The 17,908-nt window shown below is 46.6% G+C and overlaps 1 protein-coding gene across 1 annotated transcript; it reads left to right on the forward strand.

The window, feature by feature from the left end:
• The first annotated feature begins 237 nt into the window (after positions 1-237).
• LOC124684040 (NADH dehydrogenase [ubiquinone] 1 beta subcomplex subunit 9-like) lies at positions 238-4,422 on the forward strand. Its single transcript, XM_047218446.1, has 5 exons — positions 238-383; positions 461-502; positions 602-683; positions 3,854-3,909; positions 4,153-4,422. The coding sequence occupies exons 1-5, from the start codon at positions 258-260 to the stop codon at positions 4,189-4,191; spliced, it is 345 nt and encodes a 114-aa protein (XP_047074402.1). The 5' UTR covers positions 238-257; the 3' UTR covers positions 4,192-4,422.
• The last annotated feature ends 13,486 nt before the right edge of the window (positions 4,423-17,908 follow it).

Consider the following 17,908-nt stretch of genomic DNA (forward strand, 5'->3'; position numbering starts at 1 on the left):
TAAAGAACTTTTAAAGTGGAATTATGGCACATTTTATTCGGCCCATACTTCACCAAAAAACACTCGGCCCAGAGAGATCCAACGAAAGCCCATTTAAGCAGTGCCGGGCTAGTCGCCCAACCACCACCAATCCAATTGGGCCACCCCGACCAGGTCTCCTTCCTTCCAGCCCCAATCCGAATCCCACACACACTACCACAGCGGAGAGGAGAGAGAAACTCGGAGAAGAGGAAGAAGCGGCTGCGGCGGCGAGGTCGATGTCGACGACGGCGGGGTACCTGGCGCGGCGCGCGGGGCAGAAGGAGCGGGTGCGGCTGCTCTACCGCCGCGCGCTCAAGGACACCCTCAACTGGGCCGTCCACCGCCACCTCTTCTACCAGGACGTGAGCGCCCCCTCCTAGCCCTCCCCCGATCTGCCCGCCCGCTCGCGGATCTGACCCCGTGTTCTTCTCCCGTGCAGGCGTCGGACCTCAGGGACAAGTTCGAGGCCAACAGGAATGTGGTAAGGCTGGCGATTCGCATCTCGCTCTCCCCCGTTTGAATTCGCGTCAGATGTGGATCCCCGCGGCGTTCTGATGGGTTTCCTGGTTGGGTGTGGCAGGAGAACCTGGACGTGATCGATAGGCTCATCGACGACGCGGAAGCGCGGCAGAGGAACTTCCAGCACCCGGATCCTTACATCGGTAAGCCTTGAAATGCTCGTTCCTGCTGTTGGTGCCTATATTGTGGATACCCAATGGTTGTTCCGATAGCCAGTTGAACGTCGAGTGTCTCACCATTTTGTCGGAAGTATTCCGAACACCCAGGGTGGGTATTACCGATGGGTTTGTATGGTTTACTGAAGTTGTGAGCTCAACCCTGCTTTGTTTTAATGATCGATTGCTTAGAGGTGTATGGCTACAGCTACCTGGAGGCTGATTAAGGGTGTGTTTGGTAGCCCGGGGCTACTCAGATTCTTCATCTCTGCTCAACTATGCTGACATTAGCTATGCTGAGTTAAGATTTTTGCCTTTGTTTGGTAGGCCGGGTGTGTTTAGAGTTTCTGAGTAGAGAAGCTGTTTGGTACTCATGTATGACTAGAGCCGGGCCATACAAAAATAAAAAGCAATCAGGTCCCTAAATACAAAACACAAAAGCAATCGGGTCCCTGTGGAGGCCATGGCGGCCGTGGCTGCAGATCGTCGACGGCGGCGCGAGGCCGTGGACGATGGGCGCGAGGCCGTGGAGGCGGCGCGAGGCTACGGCGGCGCACGAGGCCGTGGCTGGAGGTCGTCAACGGCGGCGCGAGGCCGTGGACGATGGGCGCGCGGCCGTGGATGGCGGCGCGAGGCCGTGGCGGCGCACGAGGCCGTGTCTGGAGGTTGTCGAGGGCGGCGCGGGGCCGTGGACGACGCTCGAGGGCGGCGCGAGGCCGCGCACGACGCGCGGGGCCGTGGACGGCGCTCGAGGGCGGCGCGAGGTCGTGGAGGCGGCGCGAGGCCGTGGACGACGCGCGGGGTCGTGGCGGCTGGACGCGAGGCCGTGGAGGCGGCGCGAGGCCGTGGCGGCGACGCGAGGCTGTGGCTGGTGGCGGAGTATGGAGCAGCGCAGGTGGAGGTGATGAGGAGGAGGCGGTCGTGGCTGGAGAGAGGAGATGCGGGCCGCGGGAGGGAATGGCGTGCGGGATGGGGGTCTGGGGGGACTCGGGCCACTGCTACAGTACTCTGCGGGATTAGCTCATCCCGGATGAGCAGCGAAGCTCGATTCGGGCTTCGCTCTTCATCCCGGCTCTGGGCAGTTTTTTGTATCCCTTCGGCAGTGTGGAGATGGGAAGAGCCGGTCTAGCAAACACCGGATCCCCTCAAAATCTTGGTTGGGAGGAGAGTTTCTGAGTAGCCCCGGGCTACCAAACACACCCTAAATGGCATTGCTACATACATGTCTCACTTAGTTCATCACCTTATCATGGTATTTACTTTTGCTGGTTTGTACAACAGCTTATTAGCTTTTAATAACAGAGGAGCAGCCTTCTCTCTAAGAAATAGTTCAGGTTATCTTAGGTTAGCACCCATCTTTGCTCGAGGTGTGAGCTGTGTTGCTAGTCACAACTAACTCTGTGGTCACATTATCTTCGTGTTTTGCTTGGTGTTAGGGCATCTCCAGCGGCGCGACGCATTTCGGACGCCCAAAAGTGGTCGCGAGCGTCCGTTTGCGTCGCCCCGCGGACATATTTTGTCCGCGCGGCCGTTTGTGTCTGGGTGTGCTCCCACCGGGGCGACCCATTTTTTGAATTGCAACATAGTTAAAAACTTTTAAAGTAGTACATATGAATGCATAAAAACTATACAAAGTAGATCTATAGTCCTAGACTACTTGCTTCCTTACGGGCCGTCACCGTCGTTGCGTCGCTCCGTCGCCTGCTTCTCCGCCGCCTCCCGCGGGTCCGCTATGGCTCGGTGCGCCGCCGCGTCCTCTTGCAGGCACTGCTCCAGCCTCGCGTTGGCGGCGTTGTCCTTCAGCGTCTCGAAAGACTCGACGATGGCCCTCTGCTCCGCCGCCCTCTCCTCCGGCGTAGGCGCATCAGGGTCATCGGAGGACCAAGATATCTCCGAGTCGGAGTCCTCTGCTGTAGGGCGGCCGCCAGCCTGCGCTGTTCCAGCTCGGCGTCGACCGCCGCATGGGCCGCCCGCTCCTCCTCTGCTTTCTTCTCCGCTTCAGCCAGGGCCGCGGCGTTCTTGACCGGGTGGAGGAGGTCGGTGCTGTCTTCGGAGTCGAACTCGTCGTCGGAGCTCGAGGCCGGGGGAGGTGGAGTGGGAGGTGAAGGTGGAGGTGGAGGCGCGGCAGCCTGGCCGCGTCCGGCGCTGCTCATGGCGGATCTGCTAGGGCTGAGCGGAAGCGGTGCTACGGCAGCGGCGGCTAGGGTTTTGTGGGGAGGAGATGAGATGCCCCTGTTTATATAGGTCGGAGGCAGGGCGACGGCCGCACCACGCGTGGCATCACCATTACTACGTGCACAGAGGTAGGCGACGGCCGCGCGGCACGCGAGGCATCGCCATTAACGCGTCCGCAGACTGCCGAATCGACGCCTCGGCGCCAGTACTGCAGGAGAAGACGCATCGACGCTGCATCACTGCCTGGTGGGCCAGACAAAATGTCCGCCAGACGCGAGCGGACACTTTCCGCGTCCGCCAGAGACGCATCCCAGGCGCATATTTGGGCCAGGTTTGCGTCTCTGCGGACGGCCCGGTCACTTTGCGTCGCCCCGCTGAAGGTGGTGCCAGACGCATTTCGGGTCACGGCGGACGAAAACGGTCGCTCAGCGACCATTTGCGTCGCGCCGCTGGAGATGCCCTTAACCTTCACTGTAAACATAACTTCTTCAAGCCAGAAATGTGCAGACTTGTTACACATTCATTTTAGGGGCAAATGTTATTCTACTTTGAGGCAAAATTCTGTTTACCATCAATTATTTCCTGAGAATAAAGGCCGTTTCAGCTTTATCGTACAGATCCAGATGGTGAGATGACATTTTCAGGAAAAAAAAAGGTTAAAACTGTTGTGGATACTTTTGCTTCATAATCGATAAATCGATGTGCTTAGGCCTTACATTAAATTGAGAAAAGTATCGGTAGTTTTGGAACGGTTATTTTCAATCTACGTATCATTTTCTTGTCGTCCTACCTGTAGCAAACTACTCATTTGCATCATGGGTCTATGCTTTCCTGTGATGGAGCACCTGTTTTTTTTTTTTTTTTTTTTTTTTTTTTTTGCGGGTAGAGCACCTGTTTTTGATGGAGTTGATTTTTGGTTTACTGGTTTGGCATGTTGTGATTCTTCTGATTGATGAGGCTAAGCAACGTATCCATCTCTGCAGTTCCATGGGCTCCCGGTGGCACTAAATTCACAAGGAACCCTCCTCCACCTGAAGGGGTAAGAACATATATCGAATGTGTTGTTGCTACAATTACTGTTTAACCATGCGATCGCATGCTTGCTGCTGCTGATGATGCAAATTTCATGATGTACGAATAAGAGTTTGGTAAATACCCCCAAGTGCATTTATGTGATGAATTAGTTGTTTCATTGTAGGGATGTAATACTGTTTCCCCTTTGGTTATGCAATGCATATGAAATGTTGCACCACTTTTTAAAATGGTAATATTGCCTTTGCAGATTGAGATTGTCTACAACTTTGGCAAAGAAGAACATTGAGCAGGAACCCTTCACTTGTGCGCAGAACCTGGGACCTCCAGAGTGCAAAGAACCTGCTTTCCCTTTTCCATGCAACCAAGTTGTTGTAATATTGTCAAGAACAAAATAAAATTACTCGCCTCCTTCCATGAGTTCCTTTTATCATGCATGTTGTATGACAACTATTTTGTGCTCATCAGCTAGTTCACCATGCACGAAGTGTTTGAATGCACAAACATTGATGTGATGCTACTCTGGTACCTGCAGTTGCCTTTCTGTATCAGCCCTGGATGGTCGATCAGCCCAAAATGGGGTGATACCAGACACATAATCTTTCCCGCTTCCTCCAAGAATTGTTCAAGGAATAGTTTCATTCACATAGAAAACAACAGTTCAAGGAACGTACTGTATATGCTTTTTTTTATACAGGAACAGCAAATGCTCTGCTTTTGCATTATAGAAAAGGGGATTTCACACTTTTGTTGCTCGCTAGACTTGCCACGATGAAGTTTTGCCTAGCAGCTGCCGATCAAGGTGGGAAACGGAAGCAAATGCTGTTTCGAAATCCTGGTTGCAGAGTCAGCACGTAGCGTCATCTGGGAGCCATCGCGCACAAAGCCTATCGGCCTTCCAGTTACTGTTCTAGAGCATCAGCCAGAAGAAGTATTTGATCTTGCCCTCGGCCCAAATGTGCCACTCGTGCTCCAGCTGAGGCTGCCTCAACCTGCCGAAGAACTGAACTGTTGTATGCCGAGCTTGCCGAATACTGCCTGTCGGCTGTGAAGTTCCAGACAACATCATCCCTGTCGTCCGTCAGCGGAACAGTCTGAATAGTGCTCCAAAGCGAGACGAACTGATCGACCTGAGTTTTGGTGTTGATTATCTGCAATCCTTGATTGTCAGGTTGGTCCTATCTTCCTCGCTGCGAGAGGCGCCAGCCGCCTGGGAGCATGTCCACTGAGACACTTAACATACCAGACCTTCGCGGTCTCGCCGTTCCCAAGCGAGATAGTGGTGCATGCCGTAGAGAGATCCTTGTGAGATTGATCGCTGAATCACGCTCTGTCCATCTGAACTACTCCCACTTGAGCCGCAGAGCCCTAGTGCATGTGTTGTTTAGTGACCTCTCAGGTTTGTAACAAAAACTCTCTGTCCATAAAAGATGTCTCAATTTTATCGAAATATTTATGTATCTATATACTAAATTAGATCTAGATATATTTAATTTTTCACAAATTTGAAACACCCTTTCATGGACGGAGGGAGTAGTATTAAAAAGATATGTTGCGCACTTCCTAATACATAAGTGGGAAACATTGAAAGCAACCAAAAGGTTTCGAGCTTCGACAATTAGCAGCAAATACTTAAATGGGCTAGTTGGGTAGTTCATATCGTTTCGTTTTGTTTGTTGAGGCTATTTCTCCTCTCATTGTGGTTTTCTTTTGTGATTTTATTTTCTTTAACTTCCAATGGAAATTTCTTTGACGTGTTGTAGTTCAACCTTGTCGAGTATACATCTTATATATTTGGAAGGCTATTATGTAAGTGAAGGACATCAACACACAATGAGTAGGAAGCAGCAAGCAAAAGATAGAGGATAGAAAGGGCAAAATGATGTCAGCATATAAAAGGCAATATGCTCAAGTGAGGAAGGAAATAATGAATGATGGCATAAAAGGTGAACAAGGATACCGAATAATAGTAAACTAATTACTCAATGCATGAAATAGCAGGACATAATGAGCAGGGATTTGGTTACCGGTCAGTAAATCTGGTTACCGCCCGGTAACCGAGTTTCCCGAGCACCCTCGGTAAATAGGCTAACCGAGCAAAAAATCCCGAATTTCTTTGAATTTGAATGCCTAATCACGTATAAAGAAACTGTATCTCTGAATAAAACTAAAGCGATGACAAAATTCAGTAATAATATGACAAAATGATGCTAAAAAAATAATCGAAGGGATCGAACTCACGACATCAAGGCGATGCACAAGAGAGCTAACTAAACGCCATCGAGGTACATACTCTAATGTGTTCAAACATAGCTTAAACGCGAATTAAGTGCTACGGACATAATTTGAATTCAAAATTTGATTTTTGAATTTTCTCGGTAACCGGTCGAGATTTCTCGGTTACCGCGGTAACCGGGAATCACGAGCCCCCTTGGGAATTTTTTCTATTCAGGAGCCAAAACCTTGATAATGAGTATCCCAAAGACATTTTTTCTACTATGGCACTAATTACGAATTAATGAGTATGTGTGATATTACGAATTAATGAATATGTGTGTTATCATGCACATGATACTAGCTTATGACAATGCATAGTATCATAAGATAGTATCATAGTATCATCATATTTAATGTTTTGTAAAATCTCAATGCAAATTTGTGTATATGATGTATTTGTCATTAAGTTTTCTAGTTTTACGTGTTATGATACAGTATCATATTATGATACCACATCCATCTCTCACCTCATTAATTGGTGCGCCACATCAGATTTTTTGTCAACATGACATGCATGATACTACTTATGATACTTTCATTGTGGCTAGTCTAAGGATCCAAAAAAATATTTGCGAAAGATCTAAGGATCCAAATTAATGACATCCAAAGAAAGAAAACCAATGAATACCCATGTTTCTATATAAACACTAGCATAAGGGAGATAGACTGATAGCAGAACAGAAGAGGAATATCAGGATCAAGAGGCTAACTACTACTCCTCATGGCGCTTATCAAGAACAACGCTCGGGCTATGTGCTTGGTACTAGTAGGTCTTGTTGTCATGGCTACCTCTTTCTTGCCCTCTCACGCAGGTACGTTTCTTTCTCTTATCTTCACTATTCAGTATTTTCATACACTTTGGATGATGCTAAATGGGTTGTGGTTGCTGTGATCGCTTGTGCGTAGATACGACGGACACGGTGATCTCGGAGTGTTTTCCCCTGAAAGACTGCACGATCCCTCTGTGCCGGAAAACCTGTGGATGGCGAGGATATGATAAGTCTCAAGGCAGCTGCGTATCATATAAAGAACCCTACTGCTGCTGCGCGCTGGGTCATCCAACGACACCGAGAGCTTGAATGTACTCTACAGCATCCCCACACCGCACTAGAAAACTCTTGCTTGCTAGGGGTGAATAAGTCTCTTCGACTTGATTAATTGCTGTAGCAGATTCAATAAAATGTACTGTACTAGCTGATTCATAAGTGTCAAGTGTGAACTGATCAGTTCTCTGTGAAAGTGTGGAGTATCTGATTGGTGTAGCAGATTCAATAAAATGTGCTAGCTGATTCATCAGGTGTGAACTTATAAGTGATCAATTCTCCGTACCTGGAGTGTCTCTCTTCTATATATGATTTCCCTGAATGAGGGAAGAACTCTACACACACCATGCACATAAGAACCAGTCTGAATATGTTTCATTGAATGAGAAAATTAGCTGACACTTATACGAGTCCAATGAATAACCCATGGAATCACCTAATCCAGCCTTAAACATATTTTTTTGCAAGTGATAATATTTCACACAAGTAATTCTCTACTTTGAAGAAACGAGGATAGACCATCACAAGCGCAATCTCTCTCTCCCGCCTCCGAGAAGTCAATTTTTTTTAATGTTTAACCAAATATTCATAAAAATATCAATATATACAAAATGTTAGAGAAGGAGACGGACACGGCGTCCACGCCGACTTGGAGTAGACTCCAAGACTCCTAGCTACATACAGACATGTATTTGAATTGTAATTGCCTTGTACTTGTATCTCTTTGGCATATAAATATATGAGGGGGGAGGCCGTGACTTTGATCACGTAGCCTCAAGTTCTATTCGGCTTTCATGGTATCAGAGCACCAGCCGATCCTACCCCCCTCTAAACCCTAGAATTTTTGAAACCCTACCCCCCTACCCCGCCGTCACGATGACTCCCGACGAGATCACCAAGCTCGAAGCCGAGCTGAAGCAGCGCGAATCCCTCCTTCAGACGAGTCAAGAAGAGCTCGACCGTCGTGATGCCGAGATGGGCAAGGTCGTCGACAGCAACCCTACCCCCCAAAACCCCTCCACCTATGTCTCCTCCATCAAGACCATCGTCGCCATCACCCTTGATCTGCAGGATGATGGCGTGTATTTCACACGTTCGTTGGGCAACCCCAAGAGGAAGGTATGATGAGCACAGCAGCAAGTTTTCCCTCAGAAAGAAACCAAGGTTTATCGAACCAGGAGGAGCCAAGAAGCACGTTGAAGGTTGATGGCGGCGGGATGTAGTGCGGCGCAACACCGGAGATTCCGGCGCCAACGTGGAACCCGCACAACACAACCAAAGTACTTTGCCCCAACGAAACAGTGAGGTTGTCAATCTCACCGGCTTGCTGTAACAAAGGATTAACCGTATTGTGTGGAAGATGATTGTTTGCAGAGAAAACAGTAAAAACAAGTATTGCAAGTAGATTGTATTTCAAGAAAGAGAATTGGACCGGGGTCCACAGTTCACTAGAGGTGTCTCTCCCATAAGACGAACAGCATGTTGGGTGAACAAATTACAGCTGGGCAATTGACAAATAAAGAGAGCATGACAATGCACATACATATCATGATGAGTATAGTGAGATTTAATTGGGCATTACGACAAAGTACATAGACCGCCATCCAACTGCATCTATGCCTAAAAAGTCCACCTTCAGGTTATCATCCGAACCCCTCCAGTATTAAGTTGCAAAGCAACAGACAATTGCATTAAGTATGGTGCGTAATGTAATCAACAACTACATCCTTAGACATAGCATCAATGTTTTATCCCTAGTGGCAACAGCACAACACAACCTTAAGTATGTCTTGCATAAGAGTTAACTCATAAAGCAATAATTCAAAGTAAAGGTATTGAAGCAACACAAAAGAAGATTAAGTTTCAGCGGTTGCTTTCAACTTGTAACATGTATATCTCATGGATATTGTCAACATAGAGTAATATAATAAGTGCAATAAGCAAGTATGTAGGAATCAATGCACAGTTCACACAAGTGTTTGCTTCTTGAGGTAGAGAGAAATAGGTGAACTGACTCAACATTGAAAGTAAAAGAATGGTCCTCATAGAGGAAAAACATCGATTGCTATATTTGTGCTAGAGCTTTGATTTTGAAAACATGAAACAATTTTGTCAACGGTAGTAATAAAGCATATGCATCATGTAAATTATATCTTATAAGTTGCAAGCCTCATGCATAGTGTACTAATAGTGCTCGCACCTTGTCCTAATTAGCTTGGACTACCCGGATTATCACCGCAATACATATGCTTTAACCAAGTTTCACAAAGGGGTACCTCTATGCCGCCTGTACAAAGGTCTAAGGAGAAAGCTCGCATTTGGATTTCTCGCTTTTGATTATTCTCAACTTAGACATCCATACCGGGACAACATAGACAACAGATAATGGACTCCTCTTTTAATGCTTTAAGCATTTGACAACAATTAATTCTTTTCTCATTAGAGATTTGAGGATATTTGTCCAAAACTGAAACTTCCACCATGAATCATGGCTTTAGTTAGCGGCCCAATGTTCTTCTCTCACAATATGCATGCTCAAACCATTCAACTCAGTGTAGATCGCCCTTACTTCGGACAAGACGAACATGCATAGCAACTCACATGAAATTCAACAATGAGTTGATGGCGTTCCCCAGTAAACATGGTTATCGCACAACAAGCAACTTAATAAGAGATAAAGTGCATAATTACATATTCAATACTACAATAGTTTTTAAGGCTATTTTGTCCCATGAGCTATATATTGCAAAGGTGAATGATGGAATTTTAAAGGTAGCACTCAAGCAATTTACTTTGGAATGGCGGGAAAATACCATGTAGTATAGGTAGGTATGGTGGACACAAATGGCATAGTGGTTGGCTCAAGTATTTTGGATGCATGAGAAGTATTCCCTCTCGATACAAGGTTTAGGCTAGCAAGGTTATTTGAAACAAACACAAGGATGAACCGGTGCAGCAAAACTCACATAAAAGACATATTGAAAGCATTATAAGACCCTACACCGTCTTCCTTGTTGTTCAAACTCAATACTAGAAATTATCTAGACCTTAGAGAAACCAAATATGCAAACCAAATTTTAGCATGCTCTATGTGTTTCTTCATTAATGGGTGCAAAGCATATGATGCAAGAGCTTAAACATGAGCACAACAATTGCCAAGTATCACATTACCCAAGACATTTATAGCAATTACTACATGTATCATTTTCCAATTCCAACCATATAACAATTTAACGAAGGAGAAACTTCGCCATGAATACTATGAGTAGAAACCAAGGACATATTTGTCCATATGCTACAGCGGAGCGTGTATCTCTCCCATAAAGTGAATGCTAGGATCCATTTTATTCAAACAAAACAAAAACAAAAACAAACCGACGCTCCAAGAAAAAGCACATAAGATGTGGCCGAATAAAAATATAGTTTCAGGGGAGGAACCTGATAATTTGTTGATGAAGAAGGAGATGCCTTGGGCATCCCCAAGCTTAGACGCTTGAGTCTTCTTGATATATGCAGGGGTGAACCACCGGGTGCATCCCCAAGCTTAGAGCTTTCACTCTCCTTGATCATGTTGCATCATACTCCTCTCTTGATCCTTGAAAACTTCCTCCACACCAAACTCGAAACAACTCATTAGAGGGTTAGTGCACAATATAAATTGACATATTCAGAGGTGACACAATCATTCTTAACACTTCTGGACATTGCATAATGCTACTGGACATTAGTGGATCAAAGAAATTCATCCAACATAGCGAAAGAGGCAATGCGAAATAAAAGGCAGAATCTGTCAAAACAGAACAGTTCGTATTGACGAATTTTAAAATGGCACCAGACTTGCTCAAATGAAAATGCTAAAATTGAATGAAAATTGCGTACATATCTGAGGATCATGCACGTAAATTGGCATAATTTTCTGAGCTTCCTGCAGGGCAGTGGGCTCAGATTCGTGACAGCAAAGAAATCTGGAACTGCGCAGTAATCCAAATCTAGTACTTACTTTTCTATCAACGGCTTAACTTGGCACAACAAAACTCAAAACTAAGATAAGGAGAGGTTGCTACAGTAGTAAACAACTTCCAAGACACAAAATAAAAACAAAGTACTGTAGGTAAAAACATGGGTTGTCTCCCATAAGCGCTTTCTTTAACGCCTTTCAGCTAGGCGCAGAAAGTGTATATCAAGTATTATCGAAGGGTGGTGCGTCAACCTTATCATTCAAGGAAGAGGATTCTTCAACAGAATTTACCTTCTTACCTTGTGGAGCTCTTTCCGTGTGCCATTCAGAGTAATTAATCATCATATTATCAAGAAGCTTTGTTGCTTCACCAAGAGTGATGGACATAAAGGTACCTCCAAGCAGCTGAATCCAATAAATTCCGCGAAGAAAAATTTAGTCCCGCATAGAAGGTTTGGATGATCATCCAAGTAGTCAGTCCATGGGTTGGGCAATTTTTAACCGGAGATTTCATTCTTTCCCAAGCTTGAGCAACATGTTCAGTATCTAATTGTTTAAAATTCATTATGCTACTCCTCAAAGATATAATTTTAGCAGGGGGATAATATCTACCAATAAAAGCATCCTTGCATTTAGTCCATGAATCAATACTATTCTTAGGCAGAGATAGCAACCAATCTTTAGCTCTTCCTCTTAATGAGAAAGGGAACAATTTTAGTTTAATAATATCACCATCTACATCTTTATACTTTTGCATTTCACATAGTTCAACAAAATTATTAAGATGGGCAGCAGCATCATCAGAACTAACACCAGAAAATTGATTGTTCATGACAAGATTCAGTAAAGCAGGTTTAATTTCAAAGAATTCTGCTGTAGTAGCAGATGGAGCAATAGGTGTGCATAAGAAATCATTATTATTTGTGGTTGTGAAGTCACACAACTTAGTATTTTCAGGGGTAGCCATTTTAGCAATAGTAAATAAAGCAAACTAGATAAAGTAAATGCAAGTAAACTAATTTTTTTGTGTTTTCGATATAGCAAACAAGATAGCAAATAAAGTAAAACTAGCAACTAATTTTTTTGTGTTTTGATTTAGTGCAGCAAACAAAGTAGTAAATAAAACTAAGCAAGACAAAAACAAAGTAAAGAGATTGAGAAGTGGAGACTCCCCTTGCAGCGTGTCTTGATCTCCCCGGCAACGGCGCCGTAAAATATGCTTGATGGCGTGTATTTCACACGTTCGTTGGGCAACCCCAAGAGGAAGGTATGATGAGCACAGCAGCAAGTTTTCCCTCGGAAAGAAACCAAGGTTTATCGAACCAGGAGGAGCCAAGAAGCACGTTGAAGGTTGATGGCGGCGGGATGTAGTGCGGCGCAACACCGGAGATTCCGGCGCCAACGTGGAACCCGCACAACACAACCAAAGTACTTTGCCCCAACGAAACAGGTGAGGTTGTCAATCTCACCGGCTTGCTGTAACAAAGGATTAACCGTATTGTGTGGAAGATGATTGTTTGCGAGAGAAAACAAGTAAAAACAAGTATTGCAGTAGATTGTATTTCAAGTATAGAGAATTGGACCGGGGTCCACAGCTCACTAGAGGTGTCTCTCCCATAAGACGAACAAGCATGTTGGGTGAACAAATTACAGCTTGGGCAATTGACAAATAAAGAGAGCATGACAATGCACATACATATCATGATGAGTATAGTGAGATTTAATTGGGCATTACGACAAAGTACATAGACCGCCATCCAACCGCATCTATGCCTAAAAAGTCCACCTTCGGTGATCATCCGAACCCCTCCAGTATTAAGTTGCAAAGCAACGGACAATTGAATTAAGTATGGTGCGTAATGTAATCAACAACTACATCCTTAGACATAGCATCAATGTTTTATCCCTAGTGGCAACAAGCACAACACAACCTTAGGGGTTTCGTCACTCCCCAGGTGTCAATGCAGGCATGAACCCACTATCGAGCATAAGTACTCCCTCTTGGAGTTAAAAGCATCTACTTGGCCGAGCATCTACTAGAAACGGAGAGCATGCAAGATCATAAACAACACATAAGCATAACTTTGATAATCAACATAACAAGTATTCTCTATTCATCGGATCCCAACAAACGCAACATATAGAATTACATATAGATGATCTTGATCATGATAGGCAGCTCACAAGATCCGACAATGATAGCACAATGGGGAGAAGACAACCATCTAGCTACCGCTATGGACCCATAGTCCAGGGGTAGACTACTCACTCATCACTCCGGAGGCGACCATGGCGGTGTAGAGTCCTCCGGGAGATGATTCCCCTCTCCGGCGAGGTGCCGGAGGCGATCTCCAGGATCCCCCGAGATGGGATCGGCGGCGACAGCCGTCTCGCAAGGTTTTCCGTATCGTGGCTCTCGGTACTGGAAGTTTCGTCACGGAGGCTTTAAGTAGGCGGAAGGGCAAGTCGAGAGGCGGCACGGGGGCCCGCACCATAGGCCGGCGCGGCCAGGGGTGGGGCCGCGCCGCCCTAGGGTTTGGCCACCCCGTGGCCCCTCTTCGTCTCATCTTCGGACTTCGGAAGCTTCGTGAGAAAATAGGCCTCCGGGCTTTTATTTCGTCCAATTCCGAGAATATTTCTTTACTAGGATTTCGAAACCAAAAACAGCAGAAAACAAGAATCGACACTTCGGCATCTTGTTAATAGGTTAGTTCCAGAAAATGCACGAATATGACATAAAGTGTGCATAAAACATGTAGATAACATCAATAATGTGGCATGGAACACAAGAAATTATCGATACGTTGGAGACGTATCACAGGACTCCAACTACATCAAGTGGCGCGAGCTCTTCCTCGTCGCCGTCGACCGCTATGGTCTCACCAGCCACGTCACCGGCAACACCAAGCCATGCCTTTGGACACCTCCCCCACCTCTGACTGGGCGCGTGATGACTTCACCGTCCTCTCCTGGATATATGGATCAATCTCACCCGAGCTCTTCGGCATCGTCATATCCCTTGGCTCGACGGCGTGACAGATCTGGGACTCCATCGCCAACCTCTTCCACAAAAACAAGAAAAGCCGCGCCCTCGCCCTCGACGCGGAATTCCGCAACACGCCACAAGGCGACATGAGTGTCCATGATTATTGCGCCAAGCTAAAGTCTCTTGCCGATGCTCTCGGTGATGTTGGTGAGAAGATCTTGGATGACACCCTCGTCCTCACGGTTCTACGCGGTCTCAACGAGCAGTACATCCATCTTCGCTCTTTCCTTCCCTACCAGGTGTTGTTCCCCACATTCCTGCAGACGCACTCCGCTGGTTCTCGAGGAGACGCAAAAGAAGACTGATGCCAAGCACGCGGCATCTACCGCCCTCTGGGCCAGCGGCAACAACGTGCTTCCCAACGGCGGCAACATACCGCACGCCGGGGGCGCCCCTCCTCCTGCCGGCCATGGCGGTGGTCCTCCTTATCCGCGCCCTCCTCCGTCCTTCTAGCCCGTCGTCTTCAACAACCCTGGTCGGGGTGGTGGCAACGGAGGCTGTCGTGGACGTGGCGGCAGTCGCGGCCACGGTCGTGACAGCAACAGTCCTTGGATGTTCAATCCATGGACCGGCCTCCCGACGCACGCTCATGAACTACCGCAGCAGCAGCCTGCGATGCCCTCCTCGTGGCAGCCCCGTTGGCGCACCCCGCCCCCCAGCGTCTTGGGGCCTCGACTAGCTCTACCACCGTACTAGGCCTACACCACCACAGGCTACCCACAGCCCTCCAGCAACATGATGATCACCCACCAGCCGCAGCAGCAACAACAGATCGACCCAGTCCTTCTCCAACTCTCCAGAACATGCAGCTCCCTGGCGGCCAGGAGTGGGTCATGGACTCCGGAGCCTCATCTCACATGGCATCCGATCATGGTATTCCCTTTTCAGCACATAAAATCATAGTAGGCAATGGTGCTTCTCTTCCTTTCATACATACCGGCTCTCACACATTTGCCCTCAATTCTAAAAATATCTTTCTTCTTCATATTCTAGTTGTTCCACACATTATCAAAAATCTTATTTCTATTCTCCAGTTTACTATCGAAAATCTTTGCTCCATCGAATTTGACCCCTTTGGTTTCTCTGTGAAGGATCTTCTTACCAAGATCGTGATTCTTGTATGCAATAGTCCCGGTCCTCTCTACTCCCTCTGCCACCCACCAGAAGCCCAAACTCTACTTGCCACTTCATCCATCGAGCTTTGGCATCGTCGCCTTGGACACCCCGACCATCCCACCATGCAACATCTTCATCAACAACAACATATTCCTAGCAATAAACCTCTATCGTCTTTATGTCATGCTTGTCAATTAGGTCGTCATATTAGGCTACCCTTTTACTCTTCTGATTCCTATAGTATTAAACCTTTTCAATTAGTACATTGTGATTTGTGGACATCACTGATTTCTTGGTTATGCTTATTATCTTATTATTCTGGATGATTATACACATTACTTTTGGACCTTTCCACTTTGCAAAAAATCTGATGTTTATGCAACCTTCACCGACTTTCATGCCTATGTCCACACCCAATTCAACCTCTCCATTCTTGCTATTCAATGTGATAATGGCCGCGAATATGATAATAATAAAGTAAACTCTTTCTTCACCCAACAAGGCACACTCTTCCTATTTTCTTGTCCACACACCTCGCAGTAAAACGGCAAGGCCGAACGTGCTATTCGCACCACCAACATTGTCACCCGCACTCTTTTATTCCAAGCTTCGATGCCTCCCTCTCTTTGGGCCGAGGCACTACATACTGCGACCTTTCTCATTAATATTAGACCAACAAAAGCTACCTCCCTTTCCACACCATATGAGCGTCTTCTAGGTACTACGCCACCTTATCACACCTTACGTGTCTTCGGCTGTCGTTTATGCTACCCAAATATTACTTCCATTTCACCTAACAAACTCTCTCATCGATCTACCAAATGTGTCTTCCTTGGATATCCGTCTCGTCACAAAGAGTATCGGTGCCTCGATCTAACCTCTCATCGCATCATTGTCTCCTAACACGTCATCTTTGATGAACATTCTTTTCCCTATGCTCCTGCCGTCTCGCCGACACCTCCTGCATCCACTTCTCCTAAACTTTTTGATCCACCAGTTCCTCCCTCTCTCACGGAAGGGGTCGGCGTTAAACATATAGTTAGATATATACGGAAGGGGTGTATGCAAAAAAGTCCCATTAAAAAATAATTTCTATTTTAAACAATATGAAAAAGACAATTTTCTAACAGTAAATGGTAGTAAAATAGTATTACAATAGTGTATCCTTTTGTCAACAATTTGTTTTTTGGTATTTCCAAAAATATAAAGTATTTTTTGCTGAGACTTTTTTACATATACTTCTCATGTATATATCTATCTACATATTTAAAGCCATAATTTTTGAAAACATAAAAGTGTGAGATTTTGAAATTTTCAAAAAACTGATAGTGAAGAGAGCACATCCCTGTCAGAAAAATAGATACATGCAGATATATGGTAAAACGTTTTTTGTACGGTTCAGTTTTACCGTTTGTAAGAGCATCTCCAACCGTGTCCCCCTAAAGCATCCGCCAGAGGGATTTGGGGTACGTCGGAGAAAAAAACGTTCCCAGCCGCGTGCCCTAAAGCCTCCTTTTGTCCGGCGCGGCCAATACGGTGTCCGGCACCCCGAGCCCGTCCTCGGTACACAGGGGACGCTCGGGGGACGCCGGATACAGCAAAAAGCGAGGCGGGCTTCCACCAGTCGGCGACTATTTCCATAACTGTTGGTTCGCGCCTTTTATTTCTCGTCGCACCTTCCCTTCCGCGCCTCCCACCTCTCCTCCGCCATTGGATTTGCCGGCCGTTTCGACGGCTGATCTCTTCTGAGAGTCGGCACCGTCGTCGCGGCTGGCTCTCTTGTTGGCCTTTTCGTCGCCGCCGCTTCGCCAGCGCGTCCCAGAACGCGGGGTCAAATCCACCTCACCTCCGCGCACACAAGGTGTTTGACGACTTGTTAGGTAGGCGCGTTTGGCTTCTGTTCGTTGCTTCGTCTGCGGCGGCGCAATTTTAACCATTAATTTTGCTTCAGACATGGATAACGACGACGAGTTGCTTGTCCAACTACTGGAGGATGAGCAAGCCTTCGACGACGATATCCAGGAGCATTTGTTGATCATCGCGTCCCTCCGGGGCATGGTTGACGCCGAGGCGGGGAAGCTGAAGAGGCCGCGCCACGGAGGATCAAAGCCGGGGAGAAATAAGTCGAAGCCCCGGCAGAGGATGGAGGGGCACACCATGCTGCACAACGACTACTTCGCAGATGAGGCAACACATGCTGACAATTTTCGGCGCCGGTATTGGATGAGCAAGGGTTTGTTCATGAATATCCTCCACGGCGTTCGTGAGTTCGACCCGTACTTCAAGCTCAAGCACGATGCTGTAGACGTTGTCGGGTTCTCGTCGATTCAGAAGTGCATCGCCGCCATGCGAATGCTTGCATACGGAGCACCTGCTGATACACAGGACGACTACCTTTGCATGAGTGAGTCTACTGCCATTGAGTGCATGTACAAGTTTTGCCGAGCTGTAGTAGGACATTTTGGCAAATACTACTTAAGAGAGCCAACTGAAGAAGAGACTACAATGATCATGGCGCAAAATACTGCCGGAGGATTCCCTGGAATACCTAGAAGCATCGATTGCA

Source organism: Lolium rigidum, chromosome 1 (genome assembly GCF_022539505.1).
Source record: "Lolium rigidum isolate FL_2022 chromosome 1, APGP_CSIRO_Lrig_0.1, whole genome shotgun sequence".
Taxonomy (NCBI): domain Eukaryota; kingdom Viridiplantae; phylum Streptophyta; class Magnoliopsida; order Poales; family Poaceae; genus Lolium; species Lolium rigidum.

Coding starts and splice junctions, on each gene's coding strand:
- LOC124684040 (XM_047218446.1), top strand. CDS start 258: ATGTCGACGACGGCGGGGTACCTGGCGCGGCGCGCGGGGCAGAAGGAG. Junction 503..601: donor TCGAGGCCAACAGGAATGTG/GTAAGGCTGGCG, acceptor TGGGTGTGGCAG/GAGAACCTGGACGTGATCGA. Junction 3,910..4,152: donor ACCCTCCTCCACCTGAAGGG/GTAAGAACATAT, acceptor TTGCCTTTGCAG/ATTGAGATTGTCTACAACTT.